Genomic DNA, 21,762 nt, shown 5'->3' with positions numbered 1-21,762 from the left:
CTCGAGACCCCAGCGGTGCTTGAAACAGCAAGTGTGAAGCTGGAGGGAAGGTTCCCAAGTATTGAGGGAGGAGGGGAAAGCCGACCCCATCAGAAGCAAACTCCAGGTCAAAGAGCTGCCCCGGAGAGGCCAGACCACAACGCCCCAGCCCCCAGGGGGCAGACAAACAAAGACGAGCAGCTGCCCCCTCCAGCTCTGCTTAGGTGCCGCGGCCGCATCCTTTCCCCCGGCTCAGCTTGGAGGGGCCTGGAAGACCTGCCCTCCATCCTCCCCGGGGCAGAGGCCACAGCCCTCAGCCTCCCCCCAGCTGCAGCCAACACCAAGGCCCAGAAGGATCAGCGTGGTACAAAACATCTGTTAACGGGCTACATGCAAATACCATCTTCTGCCAAGCAAGCCGCGGGGCTTATTATCACAGACTGTGCCCAGTGGGAGGCCCAGACTTGCTCCCCTCTCCCTGGGAAACGCTGGCTGACAAGCACCTGTCTTCACACCTGCCCGAGAGTCAGCCCCAGTGAAATCTGCCTGGGCTTCCATGCTCACGCTTCCCTGAGCCTGCGGTGGCCCCTGGGAGCGGAAGCGGACAAATCAACTCACGGGGCATCCCCGGAGGTTTGCACCAGCCCCACGGCTCCTGCAGGGCGACCCCTTCTCCCCCCTCAGCATCCTGGAAGCCCCACATGCAATGCCAGCCCCAGGCTCAGGTGCACTCAGAGACAGGGCCATCCTCACCACCCCTTAGCCCTTCTCCCCACCCCCACCCCCTGGCCACCTGCTCAGTGGCTTCCCAGCCAAAGGCCCCAATTCCTCCCGTCTCTCCCTCTTCTACTGGTCCAGAGGGAAGCTAACTGGACCAGTGGGAGGAGACAGAAGCACTGTATCCTGGGATATTCAAATGGAACATGTCCATTTCCTCTACTGTCACCCAGAACATCTGTAAGCAAGGGACAGAGTGTGGACGGGGTCCGGACTGCGATGGGAAGGGCCACTGGGCTGTCGGAGCGTCTCCCTCGCTGGCCCACCGCAAGGATCTTGTCACTCCCTCCACTTGCCCGACAGGCTTCAGCCCAGCAGCCAGAGGATAAAAGAAAGCAAGGGAGGGTAGAAAGAAGGCGACTGGGATTTTAACAACCTGGTTTGGTGACTTCTCCCAAAACACAGAAAGGCCCGGGGAGGGGGTGACCCAGGGGTGAGGCGAGGGAGTGGATGAGGATGGGGGACGGAGCAGATCAGGGTGCTCAAGACCAAGGCTCTGCCTTCAGGGCTTTCCCTGCCACTGGGCAGAGAGCTCCCGGAGGGTGCTCGGCCCTTTCTCTCCCTCTGGGCACCGCCTGCGTCGGGCATGGGCGCCACGGGAAACCTCCTTAAATGTCTGTGGTGTGGATGCGAGCTGGACCCCCGGCATCCAGGTCCAGAGTCCAGTCCTCCTCGGCTGCCCTGCGGGGCACTGCAGAAAGATGGGTCCACGCGTCCTCAGCAGGAACTCCTGGCTCTGCAAAGATACGGCAGAGGGTCAGGCGAGGGAAGGAGGGAGCGGGGAGAAGGGCAGGGAGGCTGGGGCTCAGCCAGGCTCCAGGCAGGGTTCAAGCCTCATGCCTGATGCTCTCTGGGGCAACATCTCCACCACCACCACCAGCCCTGCCTCCCCAAGCCCCCAGGGCAGCCTTGCCCCTTGGCTCTGACTCAGTGGGACCAGATACAAGTCCCGGAGGCCTCGCCTGGCCCTTGCAAGGCCCCCCGCTGGCTGCTGCCTCTGCCTATTTGCTGTCTCTGCCTGTTCCCTTTACCTGGGACACTCTTCCCTTTCTTCCTCCTCCCCCACTGCCATCTGGCTCGCCCCTCTCCATCCTTCAGGTCAGGAAGTTGGCAGTCTCCACCGCAATCCTTCCCAGATCCCCTATGAGACATGGACCCTGCCTAGCTCAGCATCCACCCGCATGCCAGTACCTACCAGGCTAATATTGTCATTGCCTATTTACCCGGTGACAGGACAAGGATTCCTTCTCCTTCTCCTCTGGGACTGAGTAGGAACCTCCAGCCCACACTAAGCTAGGATCAAGGGAGGGGGTCTCTGGTGGAGTGGGGGAGGGCAAGAGGCAGAAACTCTGTTAGCATCACCAAGCACAGGAATTATAGTGTAAAGGCTGGTCCCGGCAGGAGAAAGATTTTATTTGCCTTGTAGCTATTTCACCCTGAGACCAACCAGGGCCTTTTTCCTTCACCCCAGCCCAGCCCACTTCCTTTTCCCCCCCGGATCTTACCCAGCCCCTGAGCTCCATCACAGGGAGAAAACCAATTGATGGAACCAACTGACTGACAGCAGGGTCTCAGGAAGAGAGGACTGAGGGCGGGGGCGGGGGGTGGGCGGGTAGAGGGTGGGAGCAAGAGAGAACTGGAGGACAGAGAGAAGAGGACCCGGCCATGCCAGGTGGCCTCAGTCTAGACCTGCGGGGGTCTGGGGGGATGGAGTCAAGAACGGTTTTGCTTGACCTTTAAACTGCAAGACTTACATAATGAGCTGTAAGTTAAAGGTTTACTCTCATGTTCACCCCCTTTCTTAGGGCAGGAGTGAGTCCCTGCTGAATCCTTAGATCCCAGCGAGCAGGTGCTCAGTAAACTGTGCTTAAATTAATGATGTGTTAGTGAATGACTGAATGAATGAAGCCCCCAGTGCTCACCTGACAGAGATCCGGTGCTCTGCGAATGTTGAGCTAATGAGGGGGTGTATGTGTGTCTGTGTGAGGGTGTGTGTGTGTGTGTATTGTGTACTGGGAAGAGGTGATCTCTCAAATCCACACTCTAGGTCCCTGCCTCTGCTGGGGGACGGGCCTCAGTTAACCACAGGATGGTCCGCTCGGCAGGCAGCTGGCCCTTACTCTCCTCCCCCAGGGGCTCCCATCCCCTCCTCCCAGCCGCACCTGGTGGATGAGGTCAGGTCAGGAGGTGAACGAAGAGGATGGCCAGGCCAATGTTAAGCAGAATCACCATGCAGATGAGGACGGTGTTGGGGACCTGGGAACAGTGGAGAGAGGCTGCCTGAGTCCCCGGGAGAGCACACCCCCACCCTCTTGCTCACTGCTGTGCCCAGCACCGGGACACACCATCAGCGCTGGAAGGATTCTTGGAAATAACCAAACTGCTCAGGGTCCTGAGAGGAGCAAGAACATATCCCAGAGCACACAGTGGGCAGAGCTGGGCCTGGAACCCAAGAACACGGCCTTCCCCACTGCTAATTCCTCTGGGGCCACAGCTGTCAGTCCCTCAGAGCCCAGCTTCAGTCTTTGGCGCTGCAGTTCCTAGCTCCCAGCCTCCTATAGCAAGCCCAGAGGTCCAGGACCCAGGCCCCCCACTGGGCCCCTTGCTGCTACACCTTGCAGCTGAGGCTGGGAGCCTGATGGACAGGGGCATCCCACCCCAGCCGCTTAGGACTCCCAGCCACCTCCTTCTCCAAAGAACTGCCCAGACAGCGGGCACAAAGGCCAGCCCCCTGCCCCAAGGTGGGGGGCTGTGTTGCATAACCGTGGATCAGGCTGCACTTAACTAAGGCCACATCCCGCCTACCCTGTCCTGCGCCATCACCCTCGCCACCCGGCCATCTGCCCCCGAATCCCACCCCCAGCTCCCCCACGCGTGGGGAACCCGACTTCCCACCGACAGCCTCACCTCCTCCACCTCCACCTCCGCCGCCGTCGCCGCCTCCTTCCGAGCCTTCTTCTTGGCCCCGGCCTTGGTCAGCCGGGCCTCCGTCTTGCGGGCCTTGGCCTTGGGCTCGGCCTTGGGGACGATGGGCTTGGGTTCCAGCTTGGCGGGGCTCTCGGGCGCGGAGCCTCGGGGCGGGGCCGCCGTGCCGGGGGCGGCCGGGGACGGGGGCGCCGAGTCGGCCGCGGGGACCTCGGGCTCGGGCTCGTCCTCGAAGGGCGGCGGCGCGGGCGGCGCGGTGCGCACGGCGTAGCTGTGGTAGCCCTGGTAGAGCGCCACCTCGGGTTCCTGCGACCGCACGGACGGCGCCTGCAGCGCCTCGATGGCTATGCGCTCGCTGGCGGGACGCGCGGGGCTGCGACGGCCAGCGGCCTCGGACGGCGTGACCGGCCGGCTGCCCTCGCCGCCGGGCTCGCCGTTCCAGGCGCCCGAGCTCAGCAGGCCGTCCTTGGACGCCGCGGCCGGCCGGGGCCGCTTGGGCTGAGGGGGCGTCCCGGCCGGCGACGGGGGGCCACCCTCGGGCGCAGGGGTCTCGCGCTCGTGCAGCTCCGGGCTCTCGCGGGGCCGCTCCGAGAGGCCTGCGGCGCCAGGGCCCCGGTGGGGGGAATCCAGCAGGCTCTCCGAGTTCTCCAGGATCTCCTGGAGCAGCCGGCGCTTCTGATACTCCGGACCTGCCGGGGACCACACGGGGAGGCTGCATTCGAACCCCGGTCCCAGCACTGGATGACCCAGGGCAAGCCGCTCTGAGTCTCATTTATGTACTCAGCCAGCCTTAACCTACGGCCACCAAGTGCCAAGTACTGTTTTAAGCAATTCCCCAATACTAACTCATTTAATCATTTTAATAACCCTATGCGGTGTATGCTATTATTTAGCCTCCATTGTACAGATGAAGAAAAGGAGGCTCAAGAGAGGTAAAAATCACTTGCCCAGAGTCACTCCGCTGACCAAGGGCAGAGCCAGGACTGGCACTCAGGCTAGTCTGGCTCCAGAGTTTATGCTCTGTATGGTCACACTGGTCTCTTTCCATTCTCTTATCTGAAAAACGGGCCCAATCATACCTATTTCATAAATACTAACGGAAGGATTAATCGGGTGAAAAAAAAATGCCTGTAATATGCTGAGCTCAGTGCCTGGCACGTGGTGACAGCTGTTGCTATGACCACCCAAGGGCGGAGGCAGCCAGCCAGGGTCGCTCTTCCTTGGACCAGCAGGGGGCGCACTGTGATGGGAAGCGACTTAACCTCCCAGGCACAGATCTGCGCTCCGCGGTCTTCCATCTAGTCTCCCTTTGGTCTTCCGGCCGCAGCCAGAATGTTTAGAAAATACAAATCTAATCGTGCCACTCACCTTAAAACCCTCAGTGCAGGCAGCACCAGTCCCCCACCCTGATGGGCTCCCACCGCTCTATCCAAATGCAAAGTCTGTATCAGAGCCAGGGGGTCCTCCTTACTCTGCAGCCCCATTTCCCAGAGAGAAGAGACGGGCTGGAGTGGGGGGAGCCTCTGATACCCCGCCACAATCTCAGCATGAGTCCCCTTGTGCCATGCTTGCACCCATCCCATGCTTGCACCACGCTCCACAGATTCTGGAACTCAAAGGCATGCGTGGACCCACTTGAGCATCTCAGCTTTCCAACAAGCAAAGAAAAGGTGTCCACCCCCCCCCAGGACCTCCCCCTACCCCGTCCTGCCCCTCCCCTCCCTGGTTGGCCCTACCTGGCTGGTAGAAGTCTGGAGCCAGTTCCCTGGCCAAAGTGCGGGCAATGTTGGACTCTTGGTTGGCAGCCAGGGCAGCCTGTTCTGCTGCCTCAGCTTTGGCCTTGGCGTGACTTGTCCTAAGGAGACAACATGGTGGAGACTCAGGATCCCTCCAGAGAACTAGTCCTCTGCCTTTCCTCCCCAACCCACAAAGAGACACTCTGGACAGAATTTTCATTCACTCCAGCTGTCAATGAATATTTATTGAGCCCTGTGGTCCAAACTGCTGTGCATTCCCCAGACCACTTCCTCTTCATTCTGGACACACAGATGGACTACATTTCCCAGCCTCCCCTGCAGTTAGGTGTGGTCAGGTGACTGGCCAAAGCATTGTGGGAAGACAGGATTGTGCCACTTCCAGACCTGGCCCACAGAAACCTCCCCTGTAATCCTCTTCATCCTCTCTTTTCCCCCTGTTGCTGGTAAAATGCAGAGGCCAAGGCCCAGAACAGGGAATTTAACCTCATTTGTGTCACAGATCTTCCTGGCATCTAGTGACAGCGCTGGACCCCTTCTTGGAATGTTTTAAAATGCACAAATTACACAGGATTACAAAGGGATGCAATTATATTGACACACTGTTACCAAAATATTTAAAGGGACAAATTTGTAATATAATAATGTATATTCTTCTTTATTAACACTTTAAACAAAATATCTAGCAGGTCTATTAACTACCATAATTTAAAAGTATAGATTAACATAAAGAATATTTCAAGGGTACATGCAACAACAGTAATGTGACATGAAAATATATGTGATTTCTATTAGTGACAAAGTCAGAGATACTGCTAATACTACTGTTGATTTATTGCCAACTTCCATAATTGAAGAAAATACTAAATTTCAGTTAGAGGTTAGTAAAAATAAAGATGTATGGGATCAGGCTGAAGCTGGACTCCAGGTAAGACCACATCCCCGCTTGGCTACTTCCCTGTCTGATTCTGTGTCTCTCACTCCCCCTGGAGCTGCTGTGAAAACTACTGAGAGGCAACACATAAAAGTGTTTAGCCCGGGATGGGGCTTAGTGATGATGATGATGGTGACGATGGTGGTGATGGGGGTGGTGGAGAAGGAGAAGGAGGAAGATGACATTTGTGACATCAAAATCCAGTGTGGAGCCAACAAGGAACCTACTGTAGAGCACAGGGAATTATACTCAGTATTTTGTAATAACCTATAAGGGAAAAGAATCTGGAAAAGAATCTATATATATATAATATGTATATACATACCTAGATATATGAATATATATACACATACATATATATACGTATAACTGAATGGCTGTGCTGTACCCTGAAACTTACATGATATTGTAAATCAACTATACTTTAAAAAATTTTAAAACCGAGTGTGGTACATGCATATCCCCAGACTCTTATTTGCCTGTACATGGGTATGTGTGATTCAAAGATCTAAATTTTCAGAGACACTTCCCTGGAAACCTGAAACCCCAGGTTGGGGGAGGAGGGAAAGGGCTGGGCAAACCCTCAAACTGCAAAAATGTCCTTTTTTGGTAACGTGAGCTGGATGAGGCTTGTTTCCCGGTGCCCTGGGAAGCTGTGTTGCAGGACTCCTCAGGCCAGAATGGCAGCCTCCACACTGAGCCCTGGAAGATTCTGGGGGATCAACGGTGGACCCTCCAGGGCAGCCAGAACAGGGGTCAGAGGGGAGTGGCCACACAGCCCAAGGCAATAAGGGCTGCTGGGTTTAAAGGAAGCACGCTCCTCTGCCCACATCCATCAATCTGACCAGCTGAATACCTTATTAGCTCCCCACGCAAAATGCTTCTGATTTCAGGAATAGCTCCCCAGCTCCCCAGTCTTCAAGCCAGGAATCCCAGCGTCTCCCACACCCCCCTTCCTCATCTTTCAATATTCACAGACAACAACCACCAACTCCTGTCTCTCCTGCTCCCCCTATAGCTCTTGAATCTGCCCATTCTCCTTCCTTCTATCACTCCTCCTGCAAGGTCCCCCACTCCCATCTGTAGCCTCCCTGCCTCCAGGCTCGCTTCCTACAACCAATGACATGCAGCTTGCTTAACCCATACATCTCCTGGCCTCACCTCTTGCTGAAAATCTTTGCAAGGCTTCCTATTGTGCTGAAAATAAAGTCCAAACTACTTAGGGTGGCCTTCAAGGCTCTCCAAATTCTCGGCCCGAGGCAGCCTTGATGGGGTATATCTGGCAGCTTACCAGGGCAGGCTGAACTGCTGTGGTCCAAAGGCTATCTTCTGGTCCAGTGGCACTCACAGTGTGGTCCATTCACCAACCCCCCAGCCCCTCATCATCCAGGCACTTGTTGAAAATGCAGCTTTGGGGGCTCCACCCCAGATCTATTGAATTAGAATTTCTTAGGAGGAGCCCAGGAATCTGTATTTTATAAACCTCCAGCTGCTTCCACTGCTCATTAAAATTTGAGAAGCATGCACTAGTCAGACAGAGAGAAAATCCAGTCTTCTCTTGGGCAGTTCCCGGCCTGCTCAACCCCGCAGGAGCCTTGAGTGGCTCTCTTCAAGCACCAGGATCCCTCCCTGAGTCCAGGTCCTGCTAGGGAAGCGCAGGAACCATCTCTTTTCCTATGACCACTTTGATGTTTCTTGGGGAGGGTCTCCTAGGATGGCTCTGCCCCTAATGGGGAGAAGGGAAGGAGAGTAACTGGGGCACAGGGTGGGGCAGGGATCAGTCACCCTTCTTGATTTCAACAGATTTTCTTTCGTCAGCAGGGTTAAAAATAGGGCTGGTGGTGGTTCAGGGATGGGGCAGGGCAATAACCCAGTGGAAGCACGTCTGAGAGTATCCAGCCCCACCCCTGACTCCTTTGCCCACCCCAGACCCCTAACCGCCCCATTAGATCTGGCCTTGTTGTCCAGGTGTCTCCATCAGGCCACCGATGGCTTCATTGGGCCAAAGGGAGACACCCACAGGATGTACCCCTGACTCCTTTGCTCCGGTTGTTCTCCCCTCTGGAATGTTCCTTCTCAGTCCTTCCACCTCCCAGCCTTAAAGGGCCAGCTCAAGACCCACTTCAACAACCAGATTCATTCATTTCATACAACTTTATGGACTGCCTACTATGTGCTAGGCACTATTCTGGGCACTGTGACTACAACAGCAAACCCAGTATCCAAAAATCCCTTGTAGAGCTCACATTCTACTGCAGGGGTCAGCAAGTCAGGGCAACAGGCCAGATTTAGCCCGCTGCCTCTGTCCCACCTGTGAGCTAATGACGCTCTTTATATTTTTACAGGTGTGGGAAAAAACCCAAAAGAGTAATTTTAGGACGTGAAAATTATATGGCATTGAGATTTGCGTCCATATCAAGTTTTATTGGAACAGAGCCACACCCATTTGTTTACTATTATCGAGGGTTAAGTAGTTGCCACCGAAGTCCGTGACCTGCAAGGCCAAAAATATTTACCGTCTGGTGCTTTACAGGAAAAGTTTGCCCACCTCTGTTCTAATGCATCCACTCAACAACGGTCTCTTCTACTACTCTGATTAATAATATTCATCTGTTATTGGTTGAGCACTTTGTGCCCAGCTCTGTGCTATGGCCACAATTACACGTGACTTCAGTGAGGTGAAGTCACTTTCTCAAGGTCACACAGCTAGAAAGTGCACCTGCCCAAGCTCTTCCCCATTACACTGAGCCGCGGCCTTCCTGGCACTAACTAACTGGGCCAGGTGTTCCACGTGCTGGGACCAGGGATGGGGCAAAATCAGACCCAGCAGCCGCCTGAGGAGCTCACAGCTTAATGCAGCCCTGCCAGGTCAACTACGCCACATCTCTGAAAATCAGTGGATGGACAGGGGCGCAGAGCAAAGCCTTGAACTGCATGGGGGTGTGGCTAAGAGGGGGCAGCTCTGGCTAGGTTGTCTGGGGTCAGGTCTTGGCTCTGCTCCTTATACCCTTGGGCAAGTCTGAGCCCCCTGAGCCTCAGTCTCCTCATCTGTAAAATGGGGATAATAACAGCACCTGCCTCAGAGAAACAGTATAAGGAGTAAATGAATAAACAGTCATATGGCCCTTAGAACAGTAGCCAGGACACAGAAAGTGCTATCTAGGTGCTTGTTAATAAAATATATAAGAAGCACAGTTGTTTTTAGACGACTGAAACAAAAAACCTGAATGTACTTAATGTCACTAATTTGTTCACTTAAAAATTTTTCAGAAATCCATCAGAACAAGGAGCCCATGGTAGGTTTGGAGGACAGAGGCAGATAATCAGAGCCCCCAACTCAGGCCGCTGCCAGCCTCTCTGAAGCTGCAGAGGTGGTTGATAAGGGCAGTGCAGCCAAGTCTTCCTGAGGGGATGCTTCAGATGCCACCGCCCTGTCTTCTCCCAAAATAGCCCCTCGCCCCTAGCTCTGGCTGGCTGTAGCCGTTTCCCCCCAGAACAATCATGGTCAGAGTAAACTCGAGGAGGAACCACAGGTGGGATGTCCAGCCACCTGCCCAGATAGCTCCCTGGGAGAAAGTTCCCCTGCCCTCCAACAAGGATGGAGACAAGGGTCCAGTCTTGCCTGGACTGCATTCATTTGGCAAACATGTGCTAAGCCCTGCTGGGAAACTCTTCACCAGAGGGATTAAGGGTACAAGTTCACATCCATCATATTCTGGGTACCTGACCTTTGCTCTCTGGCCTCAGTTTCCTCAACTGCGAAATGGGGTTAATAACATTTAACTCACAAAATTACTGGGAGCCTGAAATAAGATTGCGCAAAAGTGCTTAGCATAAACTGAGCACTTAACAAATATTAGCTATCATTATTGTTACCGTTTTTGTTATTATTATAATGATGTTTACCAGCAACTCCCTTCCAAAATGCTAAGGACTGCCAAAAAATTGGGATTTAAGTATGCATTTATAGAAGGATATGTCATGAAAACATTGTTTCAAGGTTCACCCATGTTGTAGCATAAATAATACTTCATTCCTTTCTATTGCCAAATAATGGTCCACTGTGTGGATAAACCATATTTAGTTTATCTGTTCAACAGCTGATGGACATTTGGGTTGTTTCCACCTTTTGGTTACTATGAATAATGCTTCTATGGATATTCATGTAGAAGTTTTTGGGTGGATGTATGTTTGCATTTCTCTTGGGTATACACCTAGGAGTGGAATTGCTGGGTCATGTGATAAGTCTTTTTAACCTTTTGAGGAACTGCCAGACTGGTTCTGAATTGAGTGCAACATTTTACCTTCTTCCAATAACATATGAGGATTCCAATTTCTCCACCTCCTTGTCAACACTTACTATTATCCATTTTTAAATTTTAGTCACACTAGTGGTTTGTGAGGTGCATTTCATCGTGGTTTTGATTTGCATTTCCCTGATGGCTAATGATGTTGAGTGTGTTTTTATGTGCTTAATGACCATTTATGAATCTTCTTAGGAGAAATGTTTATTTAGATTCTTTGCCTGTTTTCAAATTTTTTGTCTTATTATTGAGTTGTAAAAGTTCTTTATATATTCTAGATACAAGTCCCTTATCAAATATATGATTTGAAAATATTTTTCCCATTCTGTTGTCTTTTCACTTTCTTAATGGTGTCCTTTGAAGCATAGAAGTCTTTAAGTTTAATGATGTCCAATTTATCTATTTTTCTTTTGTTGCCTGTGCTTCTGGTGTGATATCTAAGAAAGCTTTGCCTAGCTCAACGTCCAAAGATTTACTACTATATTTTATCCCCAGGGTTTTATAGTTTATTTCTTACATTTAGATCTAGAAACATTACTTCTAATAAGAAAAAATGGGAAATAAACTAAGGGTTCGTACCTCCCTAGGAGATAGGCACCACAACCATTTTACAGATGAAGAAACTGAGGCACAGAGAGGTTAAGTCACTTGCCCATTATTATTATAATGAACATTAAGCCAGACATGGCCCCTGCTCTGGAAGGATGTAGAGTCTGGTCAGAGATAAGACAAGGTGAAAAGTTTTGAGAACAAACAGAAGGCTACAGGGCAGGAGAAAGCCCATGTGGTGGGTTACATGTTCATAATTTGTATTTTGTTATTTTTATATTATATATTATAAATATATAAAATATGTAGTAAAAATAATATGGTTTCATCATCAAAAAAATTGGAAAATAAGCAGATGTTTTTGAAAAAAGAAAAATTGCTGTTAATATTTTGGTATTTTGAGGTGGTTAAGAACACTGTTTTTGACTGTGGGTGGCTTACATAATTCTCTGTACTTTGATTTTTTTCCATCTGTAAAATGGGGTTATGAATAGCCCCTGCCTCATAGAGTTGTTGGGATTATAGAGTGAATGTACATAAGGCATTTAGAACAGGACGTGGCACATAGAAAGCTCTATGCAAGTGTTTGAAAATTTTAGAAAGTGAATTTGTTTTAGCTGAAGTGGAGGGGCATGGGTTTTGAGTCTAGGGGGCTGTGCCCCCCTTCAGGCCCTAGGTAGGACCTCCCGACCTTGGAAGCCCAGCCTGAAATCCCCAGGCCATGGCGGTGACCTGTTCCAGATCATGTTTTACAGAAACCTTCCTCCCCTTCTTGAAAAAGAGCTGCCAGCCCAGCTGGGAAGGGGGCTCACACTCACCATGTGTGGGTGGGTGACACCCCTTCCCCCCCTCAGCCTCTAAGGGGGAGGCAAAGTAATGAGCTGCTGTTTACTAACTATGTGCCAGACACCTGATCTTTGTGGTCGGCTGAATAATGGCCCCAGAGATATCCAGGTTCTAATCCCTGCAACCAATGAATGTTACCTTATATGGCAAAAAGGGCTTTGCAGATGTGATTAAATTGAGGATCTTGAGGTGCAGGAATTATCCTGGATTATACAAGCAGGTTCTAAATGTAACCACAAGTGTCCTTATAAGAGGGCGGCAGGGGCAGATGGGACCACAGGAGAGGAGATGATGTGATGTTGGAGCAGAGACTGGAGTGATGCCCTTTGAAGATGCAGATAGGGCCCCAAACCAAGGAGTGGGGGCAGCCACCAGGAAGTTGAAAAGTCAAGGAACTGGATTCTCCTGTCAGCCTCCAGAAGGAACCAGCCCTGTCAACACCCTGACGTTATTGGCCCACGGAGACTGATTTCAGACTTTTGACCTCCAGAACTGTAAGAGAATAAATCTGTGTTGTAAGCCCCCAAGTTTGTGGTAATTTGTTACAGCAGCAACAGGAAATTACAACAACCTCTGTGATCTCATGTCATCCTCAAGACAACCCACTGTACAGGAGAAGAAAGGAAGGCTCAGGAAATTGTTTGCCCACGGCTCATAGCTAGTGAGATCCAGAGCCGGCTGGAACATGATTCCAGATCTGTCTGGCATCAGAGCCTTTGCTGACCCACGCATCTGCTACACACTTCAGTTAAGCCAGAAGAGCCCAGCAGCTGGGACTGGCCACAACCACGCCTCTTCCCTTCGGGGCGTGGGCATCCCTAGCGTTCATCCTGCCTATCATAGAGCCCAGGGCTAGTAGTTACCAGCAGTGATACCCTCAACTTCTCCAAAGAAAGGTTAGTCAGTTGGAACCTGGGAATTGCCTGGCTGTGTGACTAAAGTCTGGCTGTATTTCGGCAGCCAGTGAAGTGACAGGGAGGGGACCTCAGGCCTTGCTCCCGCCGCCGCCCACATAGGACTGGGCCCTGCAGTCCAATCTGGAACCCAGGTCTCAGAAGTGAGGCCTTTTCTGGATGAGTTGGCTGCACAGGGAAACTTCCTTTTTAAAAAGTCTACACCAGGGACTTCCCTGGTGGGCCAGTGGTTAAAAATCCTCCTTTCAATGAAGGGGACGCGGTTCGACCCCTGGTCGGGGAACTAAGATCCCACATGCTGCGGGACAACTAAGCCCATGCAACGCAACTGCTAAGCCTGTGCGCACTAGAGAGAAGCCCGCGCACTGCAACAAAAGACCCTGCATGCAGCAACGAAGATCCCATGTGCCACAACTAAGACCCAATGCAGCCAAATAAATAAATAAATATTTAAAAGTCTATGCCAGATTTTGAAATCACATTTTATGAATTATGAAAAGAGTATCAGTAAAGCAACAGCACTGGGAACCCACCGTGCTAAACGATAGCTATGTTAGCTTTTGAGCCTTCTTTTCTAGCCTTTCCATGTGTACATCTATTTTTTAACAGAGCTGTGAACACAATAAAGAGTCAGTTTTGAGGGCCAGTTTTTAAGAGCATGGAATCTGAAGTTATGCTACCCAGGTCTGAAAACCCTGACTCAGACATTAGCTGTGTGACCTGAGCAAATCACTTAACCTCTCTGTACATCCATTTCTTCTTCTGAAAAGTGAGTGTGGCAGGAAGATTTTTCAGATGCCTCCTGGTATTCATACCCTTATGGGATCCCCTCCCCTTGAGTATGAGCTGAACTCAGTGACAGGCTTCTAAAAAAAAGACTATGGCAGCGGTGATAGGATATCCCTTCCATGACTAGTTTACAAAAGATGGTGACTTTGCTCTTGCTTGCAGACTCCTGCTGGCTTTGACGAAGCAAGCTCCCATGTTGGGGAGGCTCACGTGGCAAGGAACTGAAGGCAGCCTCCCGCCAACGTCAGCAAGGAGCTCAGGGCCTCAGTCCAATGGCCCACGAGAAACTGGATCCTGCCAACAGCCATGTGCGTGAGTGTGGAGTGCATCCTTCCCCAGGGGAGACTTCAGATGGGACCAAAGCCCCAGCCGACACCTTGACTGCAGCCTCATGGGAGACCCTGAGGCAGAGGACACAGCTCAGCCACGTCCTGATACCTCACCCACAGAAACTGCGAGATAAGAAAAATGTGTCGTTTCGTGCTGCTATGTTTGGGGATAATTTTTTAGGCAGTGATAGACAACTATTACAAATTTGGATAATAATAATGCCTACCTCATAGGGTTGTTATGAAATTTAAAGGAATTAATATACACAAAGGGCTTAGAACAGTGCCTTTTGCACTGAGTGTGCACTAGAGAAGTTTAGCTTTCACTATTATACATTTTTCACTCACATAATTTTTCACGTTTCCATAGATTCATGTTTATCACTTCAGACTGCTCAACCTTTTTTTCTTTAGAAATTTAACATCTACATATTTTTGTGCTATAGTGCTTCCCCTCCTGGGAATCTGGCCAACTGACATACTCAAATTGTGCAAAATGACACACGTACAAGGGTATTTACTGCAATCCTGTTTGTAATAGCAAAAGATTGAAAATGAAGCCAAAGCAGGAAGTGGGGAAGTAGTTGATTAAATTATGGTGTAGTCATTTGAAGAACAATTCTTGTTGAGTGCCTACTGTGTGCCAGCACTGTGCTCAGATATTGGCATGTATTATTTCATTGAATCCTCACAGTATTCTCTAAGGTAGACATCACTACCAATTCCCATTTTACAGGTGAGAAAACTAAGGATGAGAAGGTTAGATAAGCCACCCAGCTCACACAGTCAATAAACGGGGAAAGCCAGGAATTCCAGTGTGGTGAACACCAAAATAAGATTAATATTAAATAATTTTTAATATGAATGTTGGAGTTTTCATTAATATTGGTGTCAGACGACCTGGTTTCAAACCCCAGCTCCTCCATGTCCAAGTTGTGTGACCTTTGCCAAGGCGTGGAACCTCTCCAAGTCTCAGTTTCACCATCTGTAACTTGGGTTGATAATAGCACTTAGCTGCCCCTAGAATTATTGCGAGGATGAAGTGAACTGCGGCATGTGAAGGGTATACTCATTTGATCGTGACAAGTATTTACTAAGCACCTACCGTGTGCCGGGTCCTGGGCTAGATCTAGGGGTACAGCAGTGAACAGAAGAAACTCACCTCCTAGAACTTACAGACTAGCCTAGCATGCCTCCCTGTGCATAGTGGGAACCCCATCAATGGTAGCTGCTACTTTTGTTACTATTACTTAGAGAGTGATTCTTCGCCCCAAGGGGTGGACTTCCCACCTGGGTCTACTGGGATCGCCCGCAGAGAGCCCACTGACCTGGCTCTGGGTGTGCTCTGCCCCCCGCCTCAGCCCACCCCGCCCACCCGGTGAGCCAGCCGGCCGTGGCATCCCACAAGGCCCAAGTCAGCAGACATCTCCTGTCTAAATAAGGACAAGGCGCACAGGGGAGCTTTCTGTGAGCTGGAGGAATGTTGACAGCTGAGCCCTCCCGGCCCAGCACCCTCCCCAGCCTCCAGCCCCTCCCCAGGTGGTACTCCGCTGCGGCATTCCAGTTTTTCCCAGAGCAGCCCCCAAGGTCCCTGACACCCCCCTTCACCCCCCAGGCTGCTCTGAAAACCGATAAGGAGCCTTAGGAAGGAATTCCAGGCAGCTCCATCTGCTCCTGGGGGCTGGCACCCCTGCTGCCACATGGGGAGGAAGAAACCGCGGGGAGGGGCCAAGCCCGGCCCCAGCCCTGGAAAATCACATCCCTTGCTTCGAAAAGCATTTCCAGAGATTTTATTTGGCCTCAGGCGCTGTGTCAGGTGTGAGGGCCCCAGAGGAGATTCCGACCACGTTGCTGTCTTCCTCTATCCCCAAACCATGTCACAGCAGTCACGACTGAGACAAGTCCATGGCTCCTGGTGGGGTGGGAAGGGGGAGACACATCTAGCCCAGAGCATGGGCTCAGGGGAGACCTCTTAGAGAAGTTCTTGCTGAGGCAGTGGCTGAACGGGGGAGCTCTGGCACCAGATGACTGGGGTTCCCATCCTAGCCCTGCTTCTTCCTAGCTGTGTGACCTTGAGGAAGTTACTTTACAGTTCTGTGCCTCCGTTTCCCCATCTGTGAAATGGCAGAATAACAGCACCAACCTCACAGAGTTGGGAGAACTAAATGTGTGGGTATTTGCAAAGTGCTTAGAGCAGTAAGGGCAGGGGGTAGGGGGGTCACGTCCTCAGGATTTGTTTAGGGTGACCGGAGAGCTTATCATTCAAACCAGGGCACCTGAGGGTGAAAGGGGGTCTGTTTATAATTATACCCAGCATGATCCAGGGCGATCTCAGGCACACGAGGCAACGTGGTCATCCCAGCTTTGACCACAACTAAGGTGCCAACTGTCACCGACAGCGACTGTCTGTCACCTTTGTGAGCCAGCCCTGCAAGAGATGAACACCATACTCAACACACAGCAGGTGCGCACGAGAGCTGCTGAGGTTCTGTTTCCAACAGATCTGACTTTCAGATTTCCCAGGAAGAAAAAATTACCCTTACAATGAAGACATGTAAAAACGAGACTTGAGCTAGAGTCCAAGGAAAAAATTAAGGATTTCAATGCATTAGTTAAGAGATATTTATTGAGCTCTTTATGTGGGTCCATGCCTAGGCCCTGGGGTGGTGGGGTGAAGGGGGAGGGGAAAGAGGTGTCATAAGGAAGCAAAATGAAGAGGTAAAGGATTCCATGCCTGGTGACCAACCATGGTCGGTCGGGTAACAAGGAAGCATTTGGAGACAAGATTCAAGATAGAACCGACACCATCAGGGAGGGGTCAGGTCTTGGGTGGGCCTGAGGGATGTGACAAAGGGAACCGACCAAATGCAGAGCAAAGGCAGAGAGGTGGGCAGGAAGGGGGCCTGGGGCTTGGGAAGGGCATGTCCTGATGGCTAAGAACCAGGTCTTGGACCAGAATCAAGGGTCCAAGTCCCATCTCCACCCTTTATGCACTGGCTTACCCGTGGCAACTCACACGATCTACTTCGCCTCACTTTCTGCAGCAATAAAATAGAGCAAAGGATACCTTCGCTCTTCAGGGCTGCCCGGAGACCAAATGAGATGCCTGTGAAATTCCGTTCAGTTAATGGCACATTGCAAATGTAGAACGCTAAATGTAGGACGTACTACAGATGTAGTACGCTCCACAAGGAACAGATTCTTGTCTGTTTTGTTCATTGATGAATTCCCAGCACCAAGAACAGGGCCTGGCCCGCAGCAAGTGCTTATTAAAAATTTGCTGAATGAATAAATGGCAGCCATTATGACTATTATTATCATAATTATTATTCAGTGATAGGCCTGGCTGAGCTGGAGCAGAGGAAAATAAAGGAGCTTTTTACAGATGTGGAAGCAGGCCGAGACAGGTGAAGGGATTTGCCTGAGGTCACACTGCCAACGAGTCACAGAGTGGGATCTGCCTCCGTGGCCGGGCTCTTCAACTCTACCTCCTCCCATCTTCCCTGCCTGCCTGCCTTCTATAGGCATTCCCTGGGTGCCTACTAAGTGCAGGCATCTGACAACATAACAGGGATATGAAGAAACTTAAAATCAGAGTTCTGGCCATAAGGCGCTTATAGACCAGTAGAGAAAACCTATAGGAAAATAATCTAGTTGGGAAAGTTCAGGCTTTTTAAAATGGGAAACCCAGAAGAAGAACAGACATGGTAAACTTGCCTGCAGAGGAGACCTCTGAGCTACAGCCTGAAGCAAAGCGGGGATGGAGAAATCAAGGCTGATACTAAACGTGTACTGGAGATGGCCCGGGCAAGCTCTTGACAGGATACTGGTAGCTGGAGATCGGCCACTGTGGCAGTGTCTACACCATGGAAACTGGCAAACTCAATGAAGCAGGGTTCTCCATCTCCACCCGCCACCCACCAGACCCTCCAAGAGCTGTTGAATCAGCACATCACTTCACAGAATAGACATGAGCTAGAAAAAAGCTAACTGTCTCAGCAGATTCAGATCCTTATGTTTTATCTCCTACCTGGGCAATTTCTCTCCCCTCCCCCTTTGAAACATAGATTACTAGCTTTTTTGACAAAAAGCACTTGACGTCTGCCATCTCTGATCTCAGGATCTCCCCTCCCTATTTATCACAGGACAATTCTCGGAGTGGGTCTCAGGCGGCATCTGTGGAAACCTGCGCTTTGCTCTGTGACGGAGTTAGGGGAGCTGAAGGCGACCCCCTCCGCGCTGTGCACAGGCATCCTCTCTTCTTCCTGCATGTAGTCCTGGGAAAATGATAAAGTCTTATTTTAAATTCTGAGGCTGTGGGCTTATTTCCATGTCTGTGTGAGCTAGTCAGATGGAGGAGAGAAGAAAGAAGCGAGGAAAGGGTGGTCTGAATAGAGGGAACTGCAGGAACCAAGGCACAAAAAGGTGCTAAAACACACACAGACACACAGACAGACACACACCAAGTGTTTACGAAGCTGAGAAAAGTTTAGCCTGACAATGTCGTGAGTGAATGAAGAATTAGGATGGAGGCAAATGATAAAGAGCCTCGAAGCCCACGTTCACTAAACATTGCTGAGAGTAGATAGCAGTTCACCAAACCCCTTTCCTCTGCTTCCTGGGCACACACCCGGACTGCTTCCCAGCCTCCTTTGCAGGAAGGTGTGGCCACGTGACTAGATTCTGGCCAATGGAATGTGAGAAGACATGATGTGCCCTACTTCCTGGCCAATAAGAACCTTCCACTGCCTCTTTGCGGGTGTTTTTCCTTTTCGTTGGCTTGATGCAGAGAGCACTATGATCTTGGAAGCCGTATGTTGAAGATGGCAGAGCCACAAGATGGAAGGAGCCTGGGTCTCTGAATCATGGCTTGGAGGAGAGCTGCCCACTGAGAAGGGTACCCATTTTGGATTTTACATGCGTGAGAAATAAACCTGTGCCTGATCTGTTCTGTGTCTGTGTGTTTAAATGAAGGGATGGAAGAGGATGAGGAGAGTAGCAAAGGTACTCCTGTGCTCTTCCTCTCCAGTCTGGGGGACTCCTGTTCCAATGTTCCACCAGCAAGCTTCAGCCCTGAGGTAAACCGTCTGCCACCGGAGGGGAGAGTGAGAGCAGGACATCTGCTTTCCTTGGACAAGATTCAGGAAGGCACTGTTAGTCTCAATGTCTATCCCGCTTTCGTAAGAGCCCCTCAGGCCCACTAATGAATCAGTCACTGCCGAGCATTGAGTGAGTGCCTACTGTGTATAAGGTCTAAGCTTGGGCTCCTCCCATGCAGAACTCCAGAGTCTAGTTGCCCTTCTAAAGACTGGCTTTCCCTCCCTTTCAGGCTCTGGAAAGAGGGAGAGGAGAAATCTGTCCTTCAGGCCAATGACTCAAAAGCTTACTACTGACAGGACGGAAAATGAAAGGTGGTACCAGGACATTCATCAGATAACATTGTTCCTTGAAGATTCAAAGTCAACCATCCTGATTTCTTCAATGAGAAAGTCTCATTTAATGTTTATATACCTTTAGTGAGTCTTATATTCCATTTTTTTTTAACAGAGAGAGAGCAGAGCAGCAATCAGCCTTGATCTGAGCTTTTAGTAGGCAACCGCACTGGGGATGGTTTAACGATGTTTTGCTTCACTGTATTTTTCTCTTTTTCTTGTGCGTATGTTTTTCTGGTTTTCTTTTGGTATTGTCTGGTTGTGTTTTTGTTTTTTCCGCTAACTTCTCTTTACGTAACACTGCATTTCTATCTATGGTAATGACCTAAAGACGCTTTATAAAAATAAATTTAGGGAATTCCCTGGTGGTCCAGTGGTTAAGACTCGGCGCTTTCACTGCTGTGGGCCCAGGTTCGATCCCTGGTCAGGGAACTAAGATCTTGCAAGCCGCGAGGTGCAGCCAATAAACAAATAAATTTAGGCTTAAGAAAGTTAAGGTTTTTTAAAATAGTAAGGAAATAATAATCCAGAGGGTACATGGCTGTGGCACAGCTCGGGAAGGTACATCAGTGACTGGCATTTGGGAAACGCTGCCTTACCCCACGTGGTCACGCATCTGTGCCTTTGCCCATGCTGGTCCCTCTGCCTGCTCTTCCGTGCTGACCGCACTAGGCTGCCCTGGCCTTGGTCCGGGCTGAAGTCATCTCCCAAAGAAGCCGTGGTAACAATGTGCATGTGGCTGGGGTGTGGGAAAGGCCAAGCAAAAAGCCAATTCTGGGTGTCTGTTTTTCCCCAAAACAAGGCAAGGACGGTTCAGTGTCCCAGGACACGGAGACCAACAGAGGGCAGGGACTTGCACAGGATCATTCAGCACGTCGGGGCAGCCTTCTCACCCTCCTACAATGTGGATGGGAAGATAAGAAGGGACAACCACTACAGAGAGACTTTGACCACTAATTGCACTTGGAGGAATTTATTCTACAGATATACTGATCCATGGGTGAAATAATGAATGTACAGCTTTATCTCACATGGCAAAGTTCTGGAAACTACCTAAACAATCATGTGCAACAACAGGGGCCTGATTAAATAAATGATGATTCAGCTATATAATGGAATACTATGTGGGAGTTAAAACAGATAAAGTTCTTTGGGCTTCCCTGGTGGCGCAGTGGTTGAGAGTCCGCCTGCCCATGCAGGGGACGCGGGTTCGTGCCCCGGTCCGGGAAGATCCCACGTGCCACGGAGCAGCTGGGTCCGTGAGCCACGGCCGCTGAGCCTGCGCGTCCGGAGCCTGTGCTCCGCAACGGGAGAGGCCACAGCAGTGAGAGGCCCGCGTACCGCAAAAAAAAAAAAAAAAAAAAAACGGATAAAGTTCTTTATTTGGAAAGATCTGGAAAGCTCTCTGATACATACACACAGCAAAGAGAAAAAAGCAAGGTTCAGGTGAATATGTATAATATGCTGCCTTTTGTGGCAGAAAGAGGAAAACAGGAATCTCTGCATTCGCTTACATTAGGTGGAACCATGCGAAATTGCTGTTTTGTAGGTCAAACATTAAGTTTCACCTTAATATAAGCATAAAGTAACTCTGGAAGGAAAAGAAAAAGCTGCAGGTAACAGTTGCCCAGGGGTGGAGGTGGCAAGCAGAGGGGAACAGGGAAAGAAGATAAACTTTACATTTTTGTCTAACTGTGAGGACCTTTTAAAAATGTAAAGGAAGAACTAATGAGGGCTGCTGGTCTCTATTTCCACCCCAGCTGGGGTGCCCAGGGAAGAACTATCTATGCCTGGGCCCTACAGGCGTGGGGGGCTGCCCAGGTGAACCTCTGACCAATTCTCACCGGAAGGACCCACCTGTGGCATTTCTGACCCTACCTGGTGGGTCAGAGCTCAGAGGACCCTGTCCTTGGCCAGGCTTCTGGCAAGGCTACTTCAAGTCCTGTGGGGTTACGGGGTTGGCAGTGGGCTGCCGTGACCTTGGGGTAATACCCCCTTCCCAGATAGGGTTGCGCGGAGCCGGGGCTGATGGGACGAGCCCATGGGCAGTAATGCGATAGCCCTCACGAGGGATGTGCTTGGCCAAAGGTGGCTTTAGAGACGGATCCTCACTGCAGCCCCTCCCTCCTCTCTGTGGTCCCACTCTACACCCCTCTGGAGACGAGAGGAGACAGGCTCTCCCTGGGGTGACTGCTGGGACAATGGAAACACCTAGGGGACCCGGCAGAGA

General features: G+C 50.7%; 2 protein-coding genes across 2 annotated transcripts in view; both read right to left on the bottom strand.

The window, feature by feature from the left end:
* SERINC3 (serine incorporator 3) overlaps positions 1-21,762 on the bottom strand; it is a 379,749-nt gene that overhangs the window by 81,486 nt on the left and 276,501 nt on the right. The window lies entirely within an intron of this gene.
* JPH2 (junctophilin 2) overlaps positions 1,103-21,762 on the bottom strand; it is a 59,807-nt gene continuing 39,147 nt past the window's right edge. Inside the window, exons 3-6 of the mRNA XM_033433921.2 lie at positions 5,418-5,536; positions 3,664-4,370; positions 2,919-3,012; positions 1,103-1,492 (exon numbers count right to left, since the gene is read on the bottom strand). Of these exons, the coding sequence (XP_033289812.2) occupies positions 2,932-3,012; positions 3,664-4,370; positions 5,418-5,536 (907 nt within the window). The 3' untranslated portion in view covers positions 1,103-1,492; positions 2,919-2,931. The remainder of the gene's footprint in view (positions 1,493-2,918; positions 3,013-3,663; positions 4,371-5,417; positions 5,537-21,762) is intronic.

Source organism: Orcinus orca, chromosome 16 (assembly GCF_937001465.1).
Source record: "Orcinus orca chromosome 16, mOrcOrc1.1, whole genome shotgun sequence".
Classification (NCBI taxonomy): Eukaryota; Metazoa; Chordata; class Mammalia; order Artiodactyla; family Delphinidae; genus Orcinus; species Orcinus orca.
Note: the sequence above shows the minus strand (reverse complement) of the source record. Positions and strands in the feature narration are given on the sequence as shown.